At 47.0% G+C, this 21,157-nt stretch overlaps 1 protein-coding gene across 11 annotated transcripts in view; it reads right to left on the bottom strand.

Annotated features, from left to right (window-relative positions):
- tln2b (talin 2b) overlaps positions 1-21,157 on the bottom strand; it is a 357,717-nt gene that overhangs the window by 3,840 nt on the left and 332,720 nt on the right. For all 11 annotated transcript variants that reach the window (XM_059640204.1, XM_059640207.1, XM_059640203.1 and 8 more), the window contains 6 exons: positions 20,326-20,431; positions 7,916-8,040; positions 7,164-7,289; positions 6,994-7,056; positions 5,282-5,464; positions 2,649-2,774 (listed from right to left, as the gene is read on the bottom strand). In XM_059640204.1, coding sequence (XP_059496187.1) covers positions 2,649-2,774; positions 5,282-5,464; positions 6,994-7,056; positions 7,164-7,289; positions 7,916-8,040; positions 20,326-20,431 — 729 coding nt within the window. The remainder of the gene's footprint in view (positions 1-2,648; positions 2,775-5,281; positions 5,465-6,993; positions 7,057-7,163; positions 7,290-7,915; positions 8,041-20,325; positions 20,432-21,157) is intronic.

The raw sequence follows: 21,157 nt of genomic DNA, 5'->3' as shown, positions 1-21,157 counted from the left end.
TTCTTCCGGTTTTTCTTTCAGTTAGAACTACATTCGTTGGAGTTTAGAAGAATGAGGGGAATCTCATAGAAATCTATATAGTTCGAACAGACTAGACAAGGGAAACGCAGGAAGGACGTTCCTACTGAGCAGAGTATCTGGAACCATGGGTCACATATTTTAAGGATGGGGGTGGAAGCAATATAAGACTGAGATGAGGAGAAATGTCTTCACCCAGAGAGTGGTGAGCCTGTTGAATTCTCTGCCATTAAAAACCATGCCAAAATATTGAATGTTTTCAAAAATGAATTAAATATAATCCTCAGGGCTAAAGGGATCAAAATGTATTGGCGGAACTAGGATCAGGGGACTGAGGTGGATAATTAAAACAGCGGATGCACAAGACGACAGAATTACAACAGCACCAATATCATGAGGAAGGGACTGGAGGAGGTTGCAGAGACAGAGAGGGATGTCAGGGCTCGAGGATGATACAGAGATACTGAGGGGTGTAGGTGGATGTGGGAGGTTACAGAGATAGTGAGGGGTTTAGTGGCCAGTAGAGGTGACAGAGATAGGGAGGGGGTGTTGGGGCCAGTGGAAGTTACAGAGATAGGGAGGGGGTGTAGTGGTCTGGAGGGTGTTACAGAGACAGAGAGGCATGTCAGGGTTGGAGGATGTTACAGAGTTAGGGAGGGACGTAGGGGCTGGAGGAGGTTACAGAGATGGGGAGGAGTGTGGGGGCTGGAGGAAGTTACAGAGATAGGGAGGGGTGGGGGCAGCTGGAGGAGGTCACACTGATAGGGATGGGTACAGGGGTTAGAGGAGGTTATAGAGATGGGGGGTAGATGTTGGAGGATGTTACAGAAATGGAGGCGGGCGTGTTGTGGTCTGGAGGAGGTTATAGAGATGGGGCGGATGATGTGGCCTGGAGGAGGTTACAGAGATTGGGGGGGTGAGAGGTTACAGAGTTAGGGAGGAGTGTAGGGGTTGGAGGTGGTTACAGAGTTAGGGAGGGGTGTAGGGGCTGGAGGATGTGACAGAGATAGAGAGGGGTGTAGGGGCTGGAGGATGGTACAGAGATGGGGAGAAGCATGGGGCTGGAGGAGGTTACAGAAAGAAAGAGGGGTGTAGAGGCTGGATGAGGTTACAGAGCTGGGGAGGAGTGTGGGGGCTGGAGGAGGTTACAGAGATAGGGAGGGGTGGGGGGGTTGGAGGATGTAACAGAGATGGGGGTTGAGAGAGGTTAGGGAGAGAGTTAGAGAGGGGCATGGGGGCTACAGGAGGTTACAGAGATAGGGAGGGCTGTGGGGGCTGGAGGAGGTCACACCGATAGGGATGGGTACAGGGGTTACAGGAGGTTAGAGAGATGGGGGCGGGTGTCTGGAGGATGTTACAGAGATGGGGCAGGGCGTGCTGTGGTCTGGAGGAGGTTACAGAGATGGGGGGGGGGGCGTGCTGTGGTCTGGAGGAGGTTACAGAGATGGGGGGGGCGTGCTGTGGTCTGGAGGAGGTTACAGAGATGGCGGGGCGGTGTCATGATCTGGGGGAGTTTACAGAGATGGGGGGGTGAAAGGTTAGGGAGAGAGTTAGGGAGGGGCGTGGGGGCTGGAGGAGGTTATAGAGATGGGGGGGATGGTGTCATGGTCTGGAGGGTTTACAGAGACGGGGGGGGGATGGTGTCGTGGTCTGGAGGAGTTTACAGAGATGGGAAGGTGGTGAGAGGTGACAGAACAGATCTGAAACTAAAAAGGAGCCTGTAAAAAGCAAAGTGCAGCTGCTCAATGGGGAAAGAATGTGTGAATGTAGGTCCATAGCTTAGAAAACCATTTTATAACTGATATAATCTTATGGAGCACAGAGTCCGACAGACAGCAATGTGTGGAGGTGAAGGTATGAATGATACTATTGATACTGAAAAGCGAAAATGTTTGGTAGTTGATTTGAGCAAAGGATGTGGAGCTTAGATCGGGAAGTGGGTCTGAGACAGAGATAATGGCAGGCAAGACTTTAGCAACTCAATGTCTCTCTCATTTTGTCTTCTCGGGGTGAGCAGCTGTTTCGACGTGTCGCTGTTTCCAGCGATACATACTAAACCTGGAGCTCGAAGATCATCCAGTACCTGTACATCACACAGTTTCCTGTACTGCCTGCAAGTAAAATGTTTCATAAGGCAGAATGTGACACTTAGCTACTTCATGACAGCATATTGAGAGGTAACCAAGAAGTGGGTTTTAAGGAGTGGCAAGAATATGGAGTTAGGCCACAGCAAATATCTCATCAAATGGCAGAACAGGCTTGAGGGGCTGAATGGCCTACTCCTATGAGGATCTAAAAGGAGTCAGAGGAAGAGGTTTGGTTCGGGAGTATGGCGCCCAGGCTGTGAAAGGAATGAAAGGTAGAGAGTGATTGGTATGGAGGATGTGGAAAAGGCAGATATCATTGGGAGCGGTGGAGTTGGAAGGAGGTTACAGAAATGGTAAACAGTGAGACCATGGAGACGCTTAACCACAAGGGAGAGAATTTTCAAGTGGAAGTTTTGCCAGACTGGACACACGAGTAAACTCTTCCCAGCTACACGTCAAACAGATACTGGGTCTTCCAAGGTGCCAGGAGAGAATAAAGACCGACATTACTCAGTAACCCACCCAAGAACAAGGACAGCAAACCTGAGCAATTCCTCCAACAAATCGTGTTTTCACCACAACGTTCTCCTCATCTGGTTTGTTGAAGGCGGCCTTCTGAGCAGCTCGGACCAGATTGTCAGATGCCCGCTTCACTGCGTTTCCTGCAGTCTGGAAAACAAAGCAGGCCACAAGACTGTCACTCCTTCTCCACGATACCGTGAGAGTGATCAACTCAATCTCACCAACAAACAGTGTCCAACAGTTTACAGTCAGCACAGCTACTCAGCCAGAACAATGCGGGCCATCATTGCCGTAGGGTTAGTACATTGAGTGTGCCAAGTATTGAGGGGCAACCATCATGGGCAGGCATAGAGAGTATTGAGGTTCAGCGCATTAACAATGGGATAATGAGCAACACAGCCATGTTTTCCAATGACATTAGGACAGGATGTTACATAGACCTTAAGACTGAGGAGCAGGAGTAAACCAGCCCATCGAATCTGCTCTGCCATTCAATGGAATTATGGCTGATCTGATAATCCTCATCTCTACTTTCCTCCCTTATCCATATAACCCTTGATTCCCTTACTGATTAAGCATCTGTCTATCTCAGCCTTGAATATACTTAATGACCCAGCCTCGACACACCTTCGATAGAGTTAGGATAGGGCTAGTGGTAAAGAATTCCACAGAACCCTCAGAGAGCAGAAATCCCTCCTCTCTCTGTCTTAAAACAGGTGACTCCTTGTTCTGAGATGATGCCCTCTCAGCCGAGACTCTCCCAAAAGGAGGAACAATCTTTCCACATCTTCCCTTCAAGCTCCCAAAGAATCTTGTACATTTCAATGGGGTCACTCCTTATTCTTCTAAACTCCAGTGAGAACAGGCCCAATTCACTTTCCAACTAAGGCAGTCCCTCCATAGCCTGGATCAACTGTGTGAACCTTCTCTGCACTGCCTCCAATGTTGGCCTATCTTTCCTTAGATAAAGGGCCCATAACTGTTCAGTGTTCCAGCTCTGTTCTGATTCGTGCCTTGTTTACCTTTAGCCAGGCTTCCTTGATTGAATACTCCATTCCCTTTATGATATGATAAAGAGATTGGAATAGACTTGGTGAACAGGCAAAACAATGAACAGTGGGTCTCAGTGTGAACAAGGGAAATATCACTTTGAACATGGATAGGACATGGACAGGGCAAATAGCCAAGGGCTTTTTCCGAGGATGAGGGGTGGAACTCCAAAGCTAGAGGGCATAGGTTGAAGGTGAGAGGGGAAAAGATTTATAAAGGACCTGAGGAGTAACATTTTCCTCACAGACGGTGGGGTCTGTATGGAATGAGCGGCCAAAAGCAAGTGCTGACAGTTATAACACTGAAACAATCTGGGTGGGTATAAGGGGGCGGTGTTCCCATGTATCTGTTACCCTTGTCCTTTTGGATGGAAGTGGATGTGGGTTTGTCACAGCAAAGTCCAAGCCTGGTCCTTGTAAACTGTTTGCACACATTAACTCTAAAGTCCTGTTACTGATAGTATTCTGATGAGGTTGCTCTGTACCCTCTTCAAGGGTCCTTCCCAAAGTATGGGGTCAGGGCTGAGATACATGGGGTCTAAGAAGGTGTTTTAACTATCTGAACTGGATTTACTCTTTTGCATTGCAGCTCTGGGGATACTTGCTGATATTCTCTTCATCCTAATTATTCTTATTATTGGTCCATGAACATGTTTTCTCCTTGTGAGGGGGTCTTGGAACAGACTGCACAGTCACAGATTAAACGTTCGCACATTTAAGACAGAGATCAGGAAGAAGTTAGTCTCTCCGAGGATGGGGAATAGTACACATGCCTCTTGAGGCTGGGTCAAGTATATTCAAGGGCTGGGATAGTCAGATTTCATAATGAGAATCAAGGGCTATGGAGACAAGGCAGGAAAGTGGAGTTGGGGGTTATCAGATCAGCCATGATCTCATGAATGGCAGAGCCGATTCGATGGGCTGAATGGCCTAATTCTGCCTTTTAATGTTCTTAGTGATATAGGACATGGAATTTAGAACTTTGACAATAATTTAATTCATACCAGATCTATTAACACTCTAAATGTAAATATTGTAGCTGATCAGATTATGTTTAAAGCCAGTAAATACTTTTTCAGTAAAGTGAATGTCCAAATAGTCAGATCTTATTATTTCTATTCAGTCGTGGGACATGGGGGTCACTGGCTGGATCAGCATTTGTTGTCCATCCCTCGGTGCCCTTGAGAAGGTGGTGGTGAGCTGCCTTTATGACCCACAATGCCCCTAGGGAGGCAATTCCAGGATTTTGACTCAGCGACAGTGAAGGAATGACAATGTATGTCCAAGCTGGCGAGTGGCTCGGAGGGGAACCTGAAGGTGCTGGTGATGTTCCTGTGTATCTGCTGCCCTTGTCCTTCTGGATGGGTTTGGAAGGTGCTGTCTGAGGACCTTGGGTGAATTTCTGAAGGACTGTAAGCAACCAAGCTGAAAATGGTGATGCAATCACAGAAAGGGGGACAGACAGGGTGTGGGTGGCACCCTGGGACTACAGCCTTTTGGATCGAAGCACCGTGGCAAACAGAGAGCTGTGTGCTGGGAGGATGAGGTGTGCCGCCCATTGTGTGTTGAGATCTGCCCAAGCAGTAGCCGGAAAACAGCTGGTACCTGAAGCCTCTGCATGGCCTCGGAGTCCGAATCCGCCTTCACCTTACATGCCACCAGGAGCTGTGCAGTGGAAGCTGCCACTTGCTTCGCTGAGGAAATGAGCTTCTCCTCACTGGCGTGTCCTTGCACCGATGCATTGGCTGCCTCACACAGATTGCTTGTTGCAGCTGCTACCATCCGGGCCTGGAAAGAGAGAGAGAGAGACAGAGAGAGAGAGACAGAGAGGACAAATAAAATGTGTGAAAGACGTCAGAGTTCTAGACTTCACACGGCAGCTGGACATACATTACCGTCGCCACGGACGACGATCCAGATCATGGAATCCATTCTCTTTCTCAAAATGAGAATGAAAACACGTTTTAGAGTAGATTTGTAGCTCGGGTTGTGATTGGTTGGCTCGCCGAGCTGGGTCATTGTTCCACAGACATTTCATTACCCTGCTGGGTAACATCATCGGTGCAGCCTCCGATGAAGCACTGTTGTGTTTTCCTGCCTGTTATTTAAACTCTGGGATCTATTGAGCTGGGTTACCTCACTTCCGCTTTCCTTCGCAATACTGTGTATATGGGGTCCAGCTCTAGGTGTTTGTTGACGGCTTTCTTAGTGGAGAGCCAGGCCCCTAGGAATTCCCGTGCTTATCTCTGCTTGGCCTGTCCCAGGGTCTTGGTGTTGTCCCAATCGAACTGGGACTGATAATGGTACAACGGCGCTTCATCGGAGGCTGCACTGATGATGTTACCCAGCAGGGTAATGGAACGTCTGCGGAGCAATGAACCAGCTCAACAGGACAACCAACCACAATGAAAACACATGTTTTTACTCTTACTTAAACTGACCCGATCTTTCTGTCCTAAATGTGTTTCCAAATTCAAGAATGAAAAAGACAATATTGTAACTGGAACCTTCAAACTCTCAAATTTCAATGGGATCATTCTCTGCCAAGCTCAAATAGTGCCTTAAAACCCCCCATGACATGGTGAAAACTGTGCTTCTGTGACCCCTTCAAATCCAAAGGCCATGAGTTCGAAGCCTAGCCCAGAGATCTGAGCTCAAACTGCAGTGTTGTGCTGAGGGAGAGTCTCAGTGTTAGAGCTGCTTGTTTCCTTAGATAGGACAATCATTCAAATTTATTCCAAATTGGAGTTAAATTCACAACCAGTAGATTCGAAATGTTGATGTTTTCCGCTGAAAGCCGGCCATTCAGCTTTAACATCAGGTCACTGAGCCCAGGCCAGGTTCCATATTGGAGTGAAGGGCTTTTTGCAGACACAGTTTCTAGCTGTCCATCTATCACTCTACCCAACATCAGCCCTCAGGCAGGACATGGAAGAGGATAAAACAGACTACGACACAGGGACAGGCTGGGGTCAGGAAGAGTGTGTTACATTTTCGATAAAACGAACAGGTGAATTTTTTTTTTAAGGATAGCAAGAACAGCAGATGCTGCAGTCAGAGACAACAGTGTGGAGCTGGAGGAACACAGCAGGCCAGGCAGAGAAGCAGGAAAGCTGACATTTTGGGTCCAGACCCTCCTTTTTGATTTTGTTTTTAAAATCTACATTACAACCAGATTTACGGTTTCGGGTGGTTGTAATATTTAAAATAAAAGCCAATTGATTGCACCGGCAGTGCATTAGAAATTCATCCTTGCTCAGTTATAACAATGGCTCAAATACCCCTAAACCCCCGAGCCCGGAGAAACGGACACCTACTGCAGATATGAGGCCTTGCGACCACTGTCCATCATCCACCGCATTTGCAAGAATGGCTCCGACCTGTGGGCACACAGAGAGAGAGAGAGAGATAGCTATTAATACAGCAGTGGGATGCAACAAGTGGCTGAGACACAAGTCAGGACAAGTCGGAAAAGGTTCCTGCTCACCTTGCCTTGGGCGACGAGTTCTCGCTGGGCAGCAGAGGCAGACTTCACCAGTGCGCTGGTAGCGGCTGCAATCGACTTAGCAGCCTCCAGGATCTGTTCCTCAAAGTCGAGGGTCTCGTCAGCTTGCTATAGGGAGAGTAAACACTTGGTTAAAGGGGGCGGTCTGTACAAAACACCGCACAGCGCTTGCCGGGTTGAGTGGACAGAAGTTCTAATTTAGAAGGTAGAAGGTGGGGGGGGGGGCGTGCGCGTGTAATCTGCGTGACACAGTTACGTTGCCACTCAACTCTCATGCAAAATACTGTAAAAGTGAACTAAACCACGGGACTACAGTGTGAGTTTGCACAAGGCGCATTCTAATTACATTATGTGTCTTCGGTTCAAGAAATCAGCTCGCTTTCTTAGCGACACTGTTTTGTCTCCAATAGCTGTTTCAGCCTGTGATAATTTACTTCTACCCTTTGGAGACAGGACAGGACACTATAGCAATATGTTTGATATATAGTTGACTCGAGTAACAACCTAATATATCAAACATATCACACAGCGTCCTGCAGGAAACATCCCGCTTGCATTCAGCTTCAGAGAGACAAGAGTTCCTGACCCATTCCTCCAGACCAACCGCTAACCGGGGAGCAATGGGTGTGACTAGCTGAGATTGTTCTGGAGGCCCGAAGCATGGACGGTTCACACTAAGCTGATGCAGGTTTTACAAGCGTGGCGGCCCAGGGCTGCTCGCTGTCTACACTCACCCTGGGTTTGGCCCTCGGTTTCAGCTGCTCCAGCTTCTTGGCGGCAGCTTCAATAGACGCCGCGGCTCCCAGTAGTTCTGCCTCCGCCACGACAGTTGGATCTTCAGGATCTACCCATTCTGTGCCTGAGGAAGTCAAAACATCCCCTTTAATCTCCCCATCTCTTTAAATCCTCTAATCCGATAAGGGGACGGAGGGAGAGGGCGAGGGCAAAGGGAGAGATTTTACTGAAACTTCGGTGGACTTGCCAGTTCCAATGCGTTAATCCACTTCCTACGTACATTCATGTCTACTTTAAACAACCCCAGATACAACGTGAGCAACCGTGGCCCCTCCCCAAAGGTCACTTAACCATTCCCAAATATTAAATATTTTTACTATTTAAAAAATAAGGGATCTCCAACTTAACATGGAGATGAGGGGAACTGTTTTCTCTCTCAGAGTATTGAGAACTCTCTTCCCTCATAAGGTGGGGGTCATTAAGTACGTTTAAATCAGAGGTAGATGGGTTCGTGACTATCGGAAAGTTACTGAAGGTTATTGAGGTTAGCGGAAATGTGAAGATTTGCCATGATCTCATCAAACAGCAGAGTAGTTTTAAGGGGCTGAATGGCCTACTCCTGCTCCGAATACATCTGTTATGTTCAGATGTGACTGAGGAAGTCTCCTCTTCAGGGTACTTCATCACTAACGTCAGCGCAGGGATTACCAAAGCATTACCACAGTTTCTGCAGCAGAATTGATGCGCTATGTAGTAGGCTGCTGAAATACAAGCTAAGGAGGTCCGTTACAGAGAAATGGAAGTTCTGGCAGGGAGTCTCAGGTACAGGGTAAGTGCACATCAAGGACACCACCTTAACAAAGTGGTGCTAGAACTGTGGCTACCAGGAGTGCAGCCCCCAAACTCTCACAAATATTTTTGCTGGGGTGCATTTGGAGGGGAGGGATATTCTTGTGGAAACGAGGGAGAGTTGCAGTTCCCACACCATGGAGGCAGTTGTGCACGGGAAACATACAGATGTGAAGGGGAAATATACAGCTGTGCACAGAAAACATACAGCTGCGCAGGGGAAACTTACAGGTGCGCAGGGGAATCAGGCGCAGTTTTCACTGGCATAACATTTATAAAATCCATAAAGTGCAACTTGTCGGAGTTGGATATTTGAGGAAAAAAACATCCAAATCTGCCAGAATCATTTGGAGAATTACGGTAGTTTACATTATTGCAAATGGCCAGGGACACTTTGGGAGGGTAGAGGTAACCTCTGAGGTTTAATGTTTGCACAAATGTGCACAGGAAGTGGGTAACTAATTGGAACTGCCAGGCTGTCAAGTAATTTAAATTCTTAAACTCTTATTTTTAAAAAGAATACAATAACTTGCCACCACTGTTTGTAGCTTTTCTGGGGGCTATAACTATAGGATTAGTACTGTGTGACTGATCCAACAGCCTAACATTATCTCAGTGGGGTAGGGGCTTGTAAATTCATAATCTGATGACCAGCTCTGGGCTCCCAACTTGGGAGAGAGTGGTTGACACATACAATACAATGGTGTGAAGACAGCATCTTTACAAATCAACTGGAATGCTGTGTCCAAATCTGAGGAGCAGTGTTTTAGGGAGGATGGCCATGTCTTTGAGAAAAGATTTACTGGAACAACGCGAAAATCTACGCTGAACAGTCTAGAATGCCTTCATCAGAATGACCGGAAACATTGACTTGATTTCTCTCTGCAGGGACTACCTGAGCTCCTGAGCTTTGCTGACATTTTCTGTTTATAGATCAGATTTCCAGCATCTGCACTCATACATTTTAATTTCACGAGAATAATGTGTAACATGGTAGGATTACAGAGTTGAGATCATCTGAAATTGGCTTCCTGAAGGGAAGGTGCTAACTGTTCGAAAAGTAACTACTGAAGCAGGGTGCAGAAATGACAGAAAGGGAAGGAATAGCAGGGCTATGGGTAAAGGGTAGGAGTGTGGGACTGCGATAAATCATGGTGTAAAAGTCAATCTTTGAATCTTGAAAAATCATCTCTAAACCACAGACCATAAGAAATAGGAACCGGAGTAGGCTGTTCAGTCCCTTGAGCCTATTCCACTATTCAATAGGATCAGGCTGATCAGACACTCCACAGAATGACTTATAAACTGAGAGCCTGTAAAACAGGATCGACTTAGAAAACATGATCTGCTGCTGTGGGTGGTCACCATTCTGAACTGCAGGATAAAAAAGACCACAGCTCCTGTCATTTAAATTAGATTAGTGTGCTACGTGTTACTGAATGGATTAATTCCACAAGGAGTGCATTTAGCCACCATCAAACTGACTTAGAAACATTAAACCCCTTGCCTTTGGGATCCAGTGCAAGGAACCCAGCAAACTGATTGAGAGTCACTTTGGCATCAGGGTGTGGGTCAGATTTGGTGCGTTCACTTTCAGCTTCAGCCCTTCATCTTCTTCACCAGTGAATTAGCTCTTCCCTTTTCCTGCCAACCCATAACACTGCTCTCTCACTAGAGAGAGATGACGCTGGGCGTGGTGGTGGTGGTGGGTGGGGGGGAGGTAGGAGGTTCAACCTGAGGGTCACTGCGCCTCAGACGAGGGGCGTGTATTAGAAGGACACATCTTCACGGTGACCTCAGCCAGCATTGGCATCACTTCATCGCAAACCATCGATCCAGCCAAGGGGAGTGAATCTGTGAAATTCTTTACCACTGAGGTCGGTCCAGGCTGGGTTGTTAAGAATATTCAGAGCTGAGGTAGATTTTTAAGTCAGTAAGGGAATCCAGTGCTATGGGGAAAAAGGCAAGAGAGGAGTTGAGGATTATCGGATCAGCCGTGATCTCATTGAATGGCTTGGCAGATTTGATGGCCAAATCTGAATGGCCAACATCTGCTCCTATGTCTTAAGGTCTTACATAGCACAGAAAGTTACCACATGGGTGATTTGGAAAGCAAAAGGAATGTTTTCCTTTATTGCGAGGAAGGTGAGGTTTAAAGGTAGGCACGTTTTGCCAAAGCAGTACAGACGTTGGTTTAAAGGTAGGCACGTTTTGCCAAAGCAGTACAGACGTTGATTTAAAGGTAGGCACGTTTTGCCAAAGCAGTACAGACGTTGATTTAAAGGTAGGCATGTTTTGCCAAAGCAGTACAGACGTTGGTTTAAAGGTAGGCACGTTTTGCCAAAGCAGTACAGACATTGGTGAGATCACAAGCCGGTGCACTGCCGACAGTTTTGATTTTCTTATGTAAGGATGGATTTTGCACGGAAACTGCTCAAAGGTCCACGCAGCCGTTTACTGGGGTGATGGATTACTTTGTGAGGATGGGGTGTGGAATTTTGATCTGTATTCATTGGAGCTTAAAAGAAGGAGAGGTGATCTTACTGGAACATAAAAGTTTCTGAGGAGCCGTGACAGGGTAGATGCTGAGTGGGCCTTTCTCCATCTCTAGGGGATGGGATCTAGGATGAGGCAGCAAAGGGGTCACCCATTTAAAATGGAAATGAGGAAGGGGTTCTCCTTTTGGGGAGGGGGAGTTGAATTCTCTTTGGACAGCAGAGGAGACAGAGTCACTGAATTAATTCAAGACCAATGAGGAACTCGGAAGATTATGGAAGGCGGGCAGAAGTAAGATCATCAAAATCAGATCAACCATAATCTTACTGAATAGTGGAGCAGGCTCAAAGGCCTTATTTCTTATGGCCTTTCAGTCAGTAGGAGCTTTTTAATGCAGAGGGTCTTTAGATTCTATTGCAATCTAAAGTCTTTGTCAAGGTTAACTGAAGGGGGTAGGGGGTGAAGTGATAGTTTAAAGGAATATAGCAACAGAGACAGCAAATGGGATTGAGACTACTGTACAGAGGATAAACACCAGCAGAGGCTAGTTGGAGTTTGTACGAATCACTATGGTTAAGGATTTTTAAAATACTAGAAGAAAGCACTGCAAATCCGAATGTTCACAAGGGTTTTGCGAACCATTCATACAGCCATACAGCACAAAAAAAAAGACTGTACAGTCCATGTTCCCAAACTAAACTAGTCCAACCTGCCTGCGCTTGGCCCATATCCCTCCAAAATTTTCCTGTTCAAAAACTTATCCAAATGTCTTTTAAACGTTGCAACAGTATCTCCATCCAAAACTTTCTCTGGCTGTTCATTCCACACACAGAAGTTAAAATATTGCCCCTCGTGTTCTTTTCAAGTATTTCCCCTTTCAACTTGAAAAATATGCCCCCTAGTTTTGAACTCCCGCACCCTAGGAAAAACACGTGACATTCACCTTAGCTGTAACCCTCAGGATTTTACAAACTTCTGCAATGTCACCCTTCAACCTCCTACATTCCAGAGATAGAAGTCCCCGCCTTTCCAGCTTATTTTATCTCAAACCCTCCAATCCCAGCATCATCCTGGTAAATCTCCTCTGAACCCTCTCCAATTTAACAACACTCTTGTATTGAATGAATGCGAATGCTTTTCTCTGGAATTATCCACAAAGTACAGCACAGAAGGCAGGCCATTTGGCCAACTGCTGTGTGCTTGAGATTATGTTCTACACATGACCTCTTCATCTCACCTTGTCAACACAAACCTCTGTCTGTCTCTCCCTCATGGGACTATCAAGATTAACCTTCAGTGCTGCTCACATCAACCATTCTGTGTGGTAGCAGGTTCTGTATTTCAGATCACTGTATTCTCACATCACAGCAATGCGCAATATTGCACAGGGGCCTGCAGTGGTGTGTAGTGGATCAAAGGAGCTGACCACAAACTAACTTCAGGTTTTGGAGATGAAAAAAAAATCAGGTCCAAATTCTGAAACTAACTTACAGCCAGCTTCTTGTGTGTTGTACAGTGGGACCCTACTCTGAAATGGATTGCACTTACGGGAGAAAAATGAAGGCAACTACCACAAGACTATTTACAGAGAGTTTGTTTTGTATCAGTGCAGACAAGAATGTTCAACCTCAGCCAACTATTCAGATTTGGAAACAGTAACGTGACCTTCCTGAATGTGGAATGTTGCATTGTTTGGACACTGACATTGACAGAGAGAGTTGAGAAACTGGAATAGCAACTTTTTAAGAGATAATGGGAACTGCAGATGCTGGAGAATCCGAGACAACAAAATGTGAGGCTGGATGAACACAGCAGGCCAAGCAGCATCTCAGGACCATAAAAGCTGACGTTTCGGGCCTAGACCCTTTGGTCTAGGCCCGAAACGTCAGCTTTTGTGCTCCTGAGATGCTGCTTGGCCTGCTGTGTTCATCCAGCCTCACATTTTGTTGTCTAGCAACTTTTTAAAGTGGATTAGACATTGGCTTGGTTCAGTGATCCCAATCTTCTCTTTCATTTCAGGTTCTGCACCACAGGCTAAAACCTGCAATTCAGGATGACACTCCAGTGTAGGGACGATGGAGCACTGTACCCCCAGACGGGCAGAGGTCAAAAACACAAGGACCCATAATGACGTCTCAGGTAGGTGAGAGAGTCCATGGCACCATTTAACTGAGAGTGGGGTATCTGTCTCCATATTTATCCTTTAACCAACTTTGCCAGTCCGTTAGACACGGAACACCTGAATGTCACTGACTCTGTGGGAGATTCCAAGGAAAACTAAACTTCCCTATTCCGCAGGGCTGTCTGCAAAAGTCTCCAGGTCCAGGTCAGTCAGATATGGATGTTTTTGATTTAATAAACTGGACAATCACTCAGAGAATGTTATGGATAATTCCTGGTTGTAACCGCCTGAATACAACCCCATAAAACCTGGACAATAAACACCTCCCCAACACACAAATTCCCAACCTCCTACTGTGGCTGATCTTCCTTTGACTTCCTGAACAGCCCAACGCCTCCTACCTCCTGTATCTCACACACTGTACACCCTTACCCCTGCACCTCACTCACTCTGCACCCTTACCCCTGCACCTCACTCACTCTGCACCCTTATCCCTGCACCTCACTCACTCTGCACCCTTACCCCTGCACCTCACTCACTCTGCACCCTTACCCCTGCACCTCACTCACTCTGCACCCTTATCCCTGCACCTCACTCACTCTGCACCCTTACCCCTGCACCTCACTCACTCTGCACCCTTACCCCTGCACCTCACTCACTCTGCTCCCTTACCCCTGTACCTCACTCACTCTGCACCCTTACCCCGTACCTCACTCACTCTGCACCCATACCCCTGTACCTCACTCACTCTACACCCTTACCCCTGTACCTCACTCACTCTGCACCCTTACCCCTGCACCTCACTCACTCTGCACCCTTACCCCTGCACCTCACTCACTCTGCACCCTTACCCCTGCGCCTCACTCACTCTGCACCCTTACCCCTGCGCCTCACTCACTCTGCACCCTTACCCCTGCGCCTCACTCACTCTGCACCCTTACCCCTGCACCTCACTCACTCTGCACCCTTACCCCTGCACCTCACTCACTCTGCACCCTTACCCCTGTACCTCACTCACTCCGCACCCATACCCCTGCACCTCACTCACTCCGCACCCATACCCCTGTACCTCACTCACTCCGCACCCTTACCCCTGCACCTCACTCACTCTGCACCCTTACCCCTGCACCTCACTCACTCTGCACCCATACCCCTGTACCTCACTCACTCTGCACCCTTACCCCTGCACCTCACTCACTCTGCACCCTTACCCCTGCACCTCACTCACTCTGCACCCATACCCCTGTACCTCACTCACTCTGCACCCTTACCCCTGTACCTCACTCACTCTGCACCCTTACCCCTGCTCCTCACTCACACTGCACCCTTACCCCTGCACCTCACTCACTCTGCACCCTTACCCCTGCGCCTCACTCACTCTGCACCCTTACCCCTATTGTTTGCCCACTTTACACCTTTAATCCCTCACCTTACCCAGCCCAACTCCTTCCTTTACCCCACTCTGCTGTTACCACTTACACCCTTCACATGCCCACACATTCACCAACACATTGAATAGCTGCATACTGAGGCTTTCCACCGATGGGGTGGACACTTTACCGGAACACAGCAGCTTGTCCTGTTTAAAAAAAAGGGTCGTGATTTCTCTTGCCCATGTGAGAAAAGGCTCAGAAAGCAGTTACCCTCTGCATTTCAGCTCAGGTTGGGATTGGGAGTCCCAGTCATAGTGCACGGCTCAAAAAATATATTTGGCTTGTAGCGACAATCACCATCGCATTATCTCCCTCCAGATGGTTCAAACTGATGCGTATTAATTGCAAGCACCTACGGGCTCCTGAGCTGAGTGATGAGATTATGAGTTGTATTTTTCCCAGAACGTGTGCTGTCAATGTATACACTGTGGTGAACCTGTACCCAGTCAGGGTATAACGGTAGTACCATTGGCCGGAGGGTGTAACTGCAGTCTGATAATGGCCAAGTTTCCGTTATAGTTATGGTCACAGAAATGGGAGCTAAGCTATACAAGCACAGAGAATGCTGGACAAACTCATCAGGTCTGTGAAGAGATAGAAACAGTTAACATTTCGAGGAACAAAAACAAAGTTTCTGGAAAAGTTCAGCTGGTCTGGCTGCCTCTGTGAAGGAAACAGAGTTAACGTTTCAGGTCCGGTGATCCTTCCTCAGAACCCTTACCCTTCTGAGGAAGGGTCACTGTACCCGGAAATGTGAACCCTGTTACCTCCTTTGTGGATGCTGCCAGACCTGCTGAGCTTTTCCAGCAAATTTGCTTCTGTTTGCAGCATCCCCAGTTCTTTTTTGTTTTTAAGTTAACATTTCAAGTCTGGTCAGACTTGTAACGACGCTGTCACTTTAAGAGGTTATTTTGCCCTGGTTGTGTTTTTGAAGTGCAGTTGGAAGGGTGGCACGGTGGCTCAGTGGTTAACACTGCTGCCTCTCAGCACCAGGGGCCTGGGTTTGATTCCACCCTTGGGCGACTGTCTGTGTGGGGTTTGCACATTCTCCCCGTGTTTGTGCGAGTTTCCTCTGGGTGTTCTGGTTTCCTCCTACAGTTCAAAGATGTGCACACTAGGTGGATTGGTCATGGGAACTTATCTCACAGTGGTCAGGGATCTGAAGATTATGGGGGGATGGGTCTGGACTTATTGGGTAAATGGCCTGTTTCCACACTGTGGCAAGTCTAAGTCAACAAGTTATAAGGTGGAGGCCACAAGCTGGCTAGTCATACCACTTGAGTAAACAGCTTGGGAGGCCTTGGGTTTTTTTTAAAAAACAGTCTGAATGGGTGAGGCCAGTTATCATAGGTCAGGGTTTCTGGGTTTTGATTTTTTCAGTAGTGTTACAAGCTGTTAGGGTCTTGACAGAGTTGGAAGCTTCAGTGAATGTGGCCTTGTTCCTTCTCTCAGTGAATTTTTTTTCTTGATTTTTATTTTTCGTCCTGGATTGGAGAAGTGCATGTGTGAAACGTGTATCTGAATTTGCTTTTATACCAAGGGGTGTGTTCAAATGACGTCACCATCTTGGAACAGTTAATTAGTCACAGCTACTGCATCTATTATTCAGTTAAGTTTTCCAACAGAGGTGTTATTCTATATTTGTCTTCCTTTCAATGTATTTTTAAGCACAGTATTTAAACAAATGGTGTTTTGCTTAATATTGAGTAGTTTGAGCAGACATAATGCTCTAAGGTTTTAGAGTAGATCTGTAGCTCGGGTTGTGATTGGTTGGCTCGCCGAGCTGGTCTGTTCTTCCGCAGACGTTCCATTACCCTGCTGGGTAACATCCTCAGCGCAGCCTCCAATGAAGCGCCGTTGTGTTTTCTCGCCTGTTATTTAAACTCTGGTGTCAGTTGAGCTGGGTTACCTCACGTCTGGTTTTCTCACACAGTCTGTATATGGGATCGAGCCTGGTTTTCACAAAGAAAGCCATCGACAAACGCATGGAGCTAGACCCCATGTACACTCCATTGCAAAGGAAAACCGGAAGTGAGGTAACCCAGCTCAACGGGCACCAGAGTATAAACACAGGTAACGAGACATCTGTGGAGCAATGACCCAGCTCAGTGAGCAAACCAACCACAACATCCACAACCTGAGCTACAAATCCACTCTAGAACGTGTTTTTATTCTCATTTTGAGAAAGAGAATGGATTCCATGAACTGGATCGTCGTCCATGGCGACGGTAATGTATGCCCAGCTGCCGTGTGAAATCTAAAATTTTGACGTCTTTCACACATTTTATTTGTCCTCTCTGTCTCTCTCTCTCTCTTTCCAGGCCCGGATGGTAGCAGCCGCAACAAGCAATCTGTGTGAGGCAGCCAATGCATCGGTGCAAGGACACGCCAGTGAGGAGAAGCTCATTTCCTCAGCGAAGCAAGTGGCAGCTTCCACTGCACAGCTCCTGGTGGCCTGTAAGGTGAAGGCGGATTCGGACTCCGAGGCCATGCAGAGACTTCAGGTACCAGCTGTTTTCCGGCTACTGCTTGGGCAGATCTCAACACACAATGGGCGGCTCTCTGCTCGCCACGGTGCTTCGATCCAAAAGGCTGTAGTCCCAGGGTGCCACCCACACCCTGTCTGTCCCCCTTTCTGTGATTGCATCACCATTTTCAGCTTGGTTGCTTACAGTCCTTCAGAAATTCACCCAAGGTCCTCAGACAGCACCTTCCAAACCCATCCAGAAGGACAAGGGCAGCAGATACACAGGAACATCACCAGCACCTTCAGGTTCCCCTCCAAGCCACTCGCCAGCTTGGACATACATTGTCATTCCTTCACTGTCGCTGAGCCAAAATCCTGGAATTGCCTCCCTAGGGGCATTGTGGGTCATAAAGGCAGCTCACCACCACCTTCTCAAGGGCACCGAGGGATGGACAACAAATGCTGATCCAGCCAGTGACCCCCATGTCCCACGACTGAATAGAAATAATAAGATCTGACTATTTGGACATTCACTTTACTGAAAAAGTATTTACTGGCTTTAAACATAATCTGATCAGCTACAATATTTACATTTAGAGTGTTAATAGATCTGGTATGAATTAAATTATTGTCAAAGTTCTAAATTCCATGTCCTATATCACTAAGAACATTAAAAGGCAGAATTAGGCCATTCAGCCCATCGAACCTGCACTGCCATTCATGAGATCATGGCTGATCTGATAACCCCCAACTCCACTTTCCTGACTTGTCTCCATAGCCCTTGGTTCTCGTTATGAAATCTGACTATCCCAGCCCTTGAATATACTTGACCCAGCCTCAAGAGGCATGTGTACTATTCCCCATCCTCGGAGAGACTAACTTCTTCCTGATCTCTGTCTTAAATGTGCGAACGTTTAATCTGTGACTGTGCAGTCTGTTCCAAGACCCCCTCACAAGGAGAAAACATGTTCATGGACCAATAATAAGAATAATTAGGATGAAGAGAATATCAGCAAGTATCCCCAGAGCTGCAATGCAAAAGAGTAAATCCAGTTCAGATAGTTAAAACACCTTCTTAGACCCCATGTATCTCAGCCCTGACCCCATACTTTGGGAAGGACCCTTGAAGAGGGTACAGAGCAACCTCATCAGAATACTATCAGTAACAGGACTTTAGAGTTAATGTGTGCAAACAGTTTACAAGGACCAGGCTTGGACTTTGCTGTGACAAACCCACATCCACTTCCATCCAAAAGGACAAGGGTAACAGATACATGGGAACACCGCCCCCTTATACCCACCCAGATTGTTTCAGTGTTATAACTGTCAGCACTTGCTTTTGGCCGCTCATTCCATACAGACCCCACCGTCTGTGAGGAAAATGTTACTCCTCAGGTCCTTTATAAATCTTTTCCCCTCTCACCTTCAACCTATGCCCTCTAGCTTTGGAGTTCCACCCCTCATCCTCGGAAAAAGCCCTTGGCTATTTGCCCTGTCCATGTCCTATCCATGTTCAAAGTGATATTTCCCTTGTTCACACTGAGACCCACTGTTCATTGTTTTGCCTGTTCACCAAGTCTATTCCAATCTCTTTATCATATCATAAAGGGAATGGAGTATTCAATCAAGGAAGCCTGGCTAAAGGTAAACAAGGCACGAATCAGAACAGAGCTGGAACACTGAACAGTTATGGGCCCTTTATCTAAGGAAAGATAGGCCAACATTGGAGGCAGTGCAGAGAAGGTTCACACAGTTGATCCAGGCTATGGAGGGACTGCCTTAGGTGGAAAGTGAATTGGGCCTGTACTCACTGGAGTTTAGAAGAATAAGAGGTGACCCCATTGAAATGTACAAGATTCGTTGGGAGCTTGAAGGAAGATGTAGAAAGGTTGTTTCTCCTTTTGGGAGAGTCTCGGCTAAGAGGGTAACATCTCAAAACAAGGAGTCACCTGTTTTAAGACAGAGAGAGGAGGAATTTCTGCTCTCTGAGGGTTCTGTGGAATTCTTTACCACTAGCCCTAATCCTAACTCTATCGAAGGTGTGTCGAGGCTGGGTCGTTAAGTATATTCAAGGCTGAGATAAAACAGATTTTTCATCCGTAAGGAAATCAAGGGTCATAGGGATAAGGGAGGGAAGTGAGTAATGGGTTGAAAGGTCATTGCGAGTTCGCAGCAATGTGGAGTGGAAGCCAAGATGAAATCAGCCATGATGGTAATAAATAGCAGAAAGTGGTCGAAGGGCAGAATGACCTATTCCTGCTCCTCGTTCTTACGTTTGCTCTATTGATGCTGGAATTGGATGTTTTCATTGAATAGAATCCCTACATTGTGGAAGCAGGCCATTTAGCCCATTGAGTCTACACCAACCCTCTAAAGAGCATCTCACCCAGACCCACCCCATCCCTATAGTCCTGCATTTCCCATCGTTAATCCACCTCGCCTACACAGCCCTGAACACTATGGGGCAGTTTACCCTGACCAATCCACCCTAACCTGCACATCTTTGGACTGTTGGTGGAAACTGGAGCAAACCCACGTAGATACAAACGTTCAACTCCACACAGACGAAAGTCGCCTGAGGGTGAGATCGAACCTGGCCCCCTGCCATTGTGAGGCAGCAGTGCTAACCACTGAGACACCGTGGTAATGTCACGCGGTTAGTTACAAAGAGTAGTCCAGAGGTTTAGGCTAATGGTTTGAGGACATGGGTTCAAATCCCATTGTGGTAGACAGTGGAATTTAAAGTCAGTTACTAATCTGGGATTGTGAATTTGTCTCAAAAATAGCGAGCATGGCAACTAACACCAACAGTTGGTAAGACCCATCGGGTTCACAAGTATCCTTCAGGGAAGGAAACCCGTCATCCTTACTCAATGTGACACCAGACTCACATTGATGCGGTTGGCATTTAAGAGCCCCTCAAATGGCCCACCAAGACATTCATCCTCAAGGGTCAATGGGGCTGGGCAAAAAAATGCTGGCCTTGCCAGTGAAGCCCTCAACTTACAAAAGAACAGAGGTTAAAGAAAAAAATATGCCGACCTTTCATGGCTTCTGCTGTCTGGATCAGTTCAGTAACTGCTGCTGCTACCCGCTTGGAATATCCAGATAGCTGCTGCTTCAGCTCTGATGTGGGCTTCTGAACAATCTGTTCCAAAACAAAGGCAGAGCATTCCAAAGTTTTACAACAGGAAAAACAAAAAAAAACACAAACGTAAATCCCGACACAACCAAGAGCAACAGAAGCCTTCGTATGTTTCCTCCAAATCTCCCCCAGTTGGAAAAGGTGAGGAACATCCAACCAGCATTGTCTAGCAGGCTCAAAGGGTTTGAATTGTCTGCTCTAGTTCCTGTTCATAGAAGATCACCGTGGATTAGACCGATGATTCCCTAAAACCCCAGATGTTCCAGATGCAATGAGAGGAACTTCGGAGTCATACAGACGTAGCAAGAACTGCCGAGGCTGGAGTCAGAGGTAACACAGTGTGGAGCTACAGGAGCACAACAGGCCAAGCAGCATCAGAGGAGCAGGAAAGTTGAAGTTTCGGCTCGGGACGCTTTGTGCAGCACAGAGGAGACCATTTGGTCTGATGTGTCCATGCTGACCAAAGATCCCAATTTGACCTAGTCCCATTTGTCAACATTTGGCCGATATCCTCTCAACCCTTCCTGTTCATGTACCCATCCAGATGCCTTTTAAATGTTGTAATTGTACCAGCCTCCACAATTTCCTCTGACAGCTTATTTCATACACACACAACCCTTTGCATGAAAAAAGTTGTCCCTTCTAAATCTTTCCCTTTTCGCCTTTGACCTATACCTTCTAGTTTTGGATAACACAGAAAACAGCTGAAGGATCACAGCAGGCCAGGCA

Source organism: Stegostoma tigrinum, chromosome 36 (assembly GCF_030684315.1).
Source record: "Stegostoma tigrinum isolate sSteTig4 chromosome 36, sSteTig4.hap1, whole genome shotgun sequence".
In the NCBI taxonomy this organism is placed as follows: Eukaryota; Metazoa; Chordata; class Chondrichthyes; order Orectolobiformes; family Stegostomatidae; genus Stegostoma; species Stegostoma tigrinum.
Note: the sequence above shows the minus strand (reverse complement) of the source record. Positions and strands in the feature narration are given on the sequence as shown.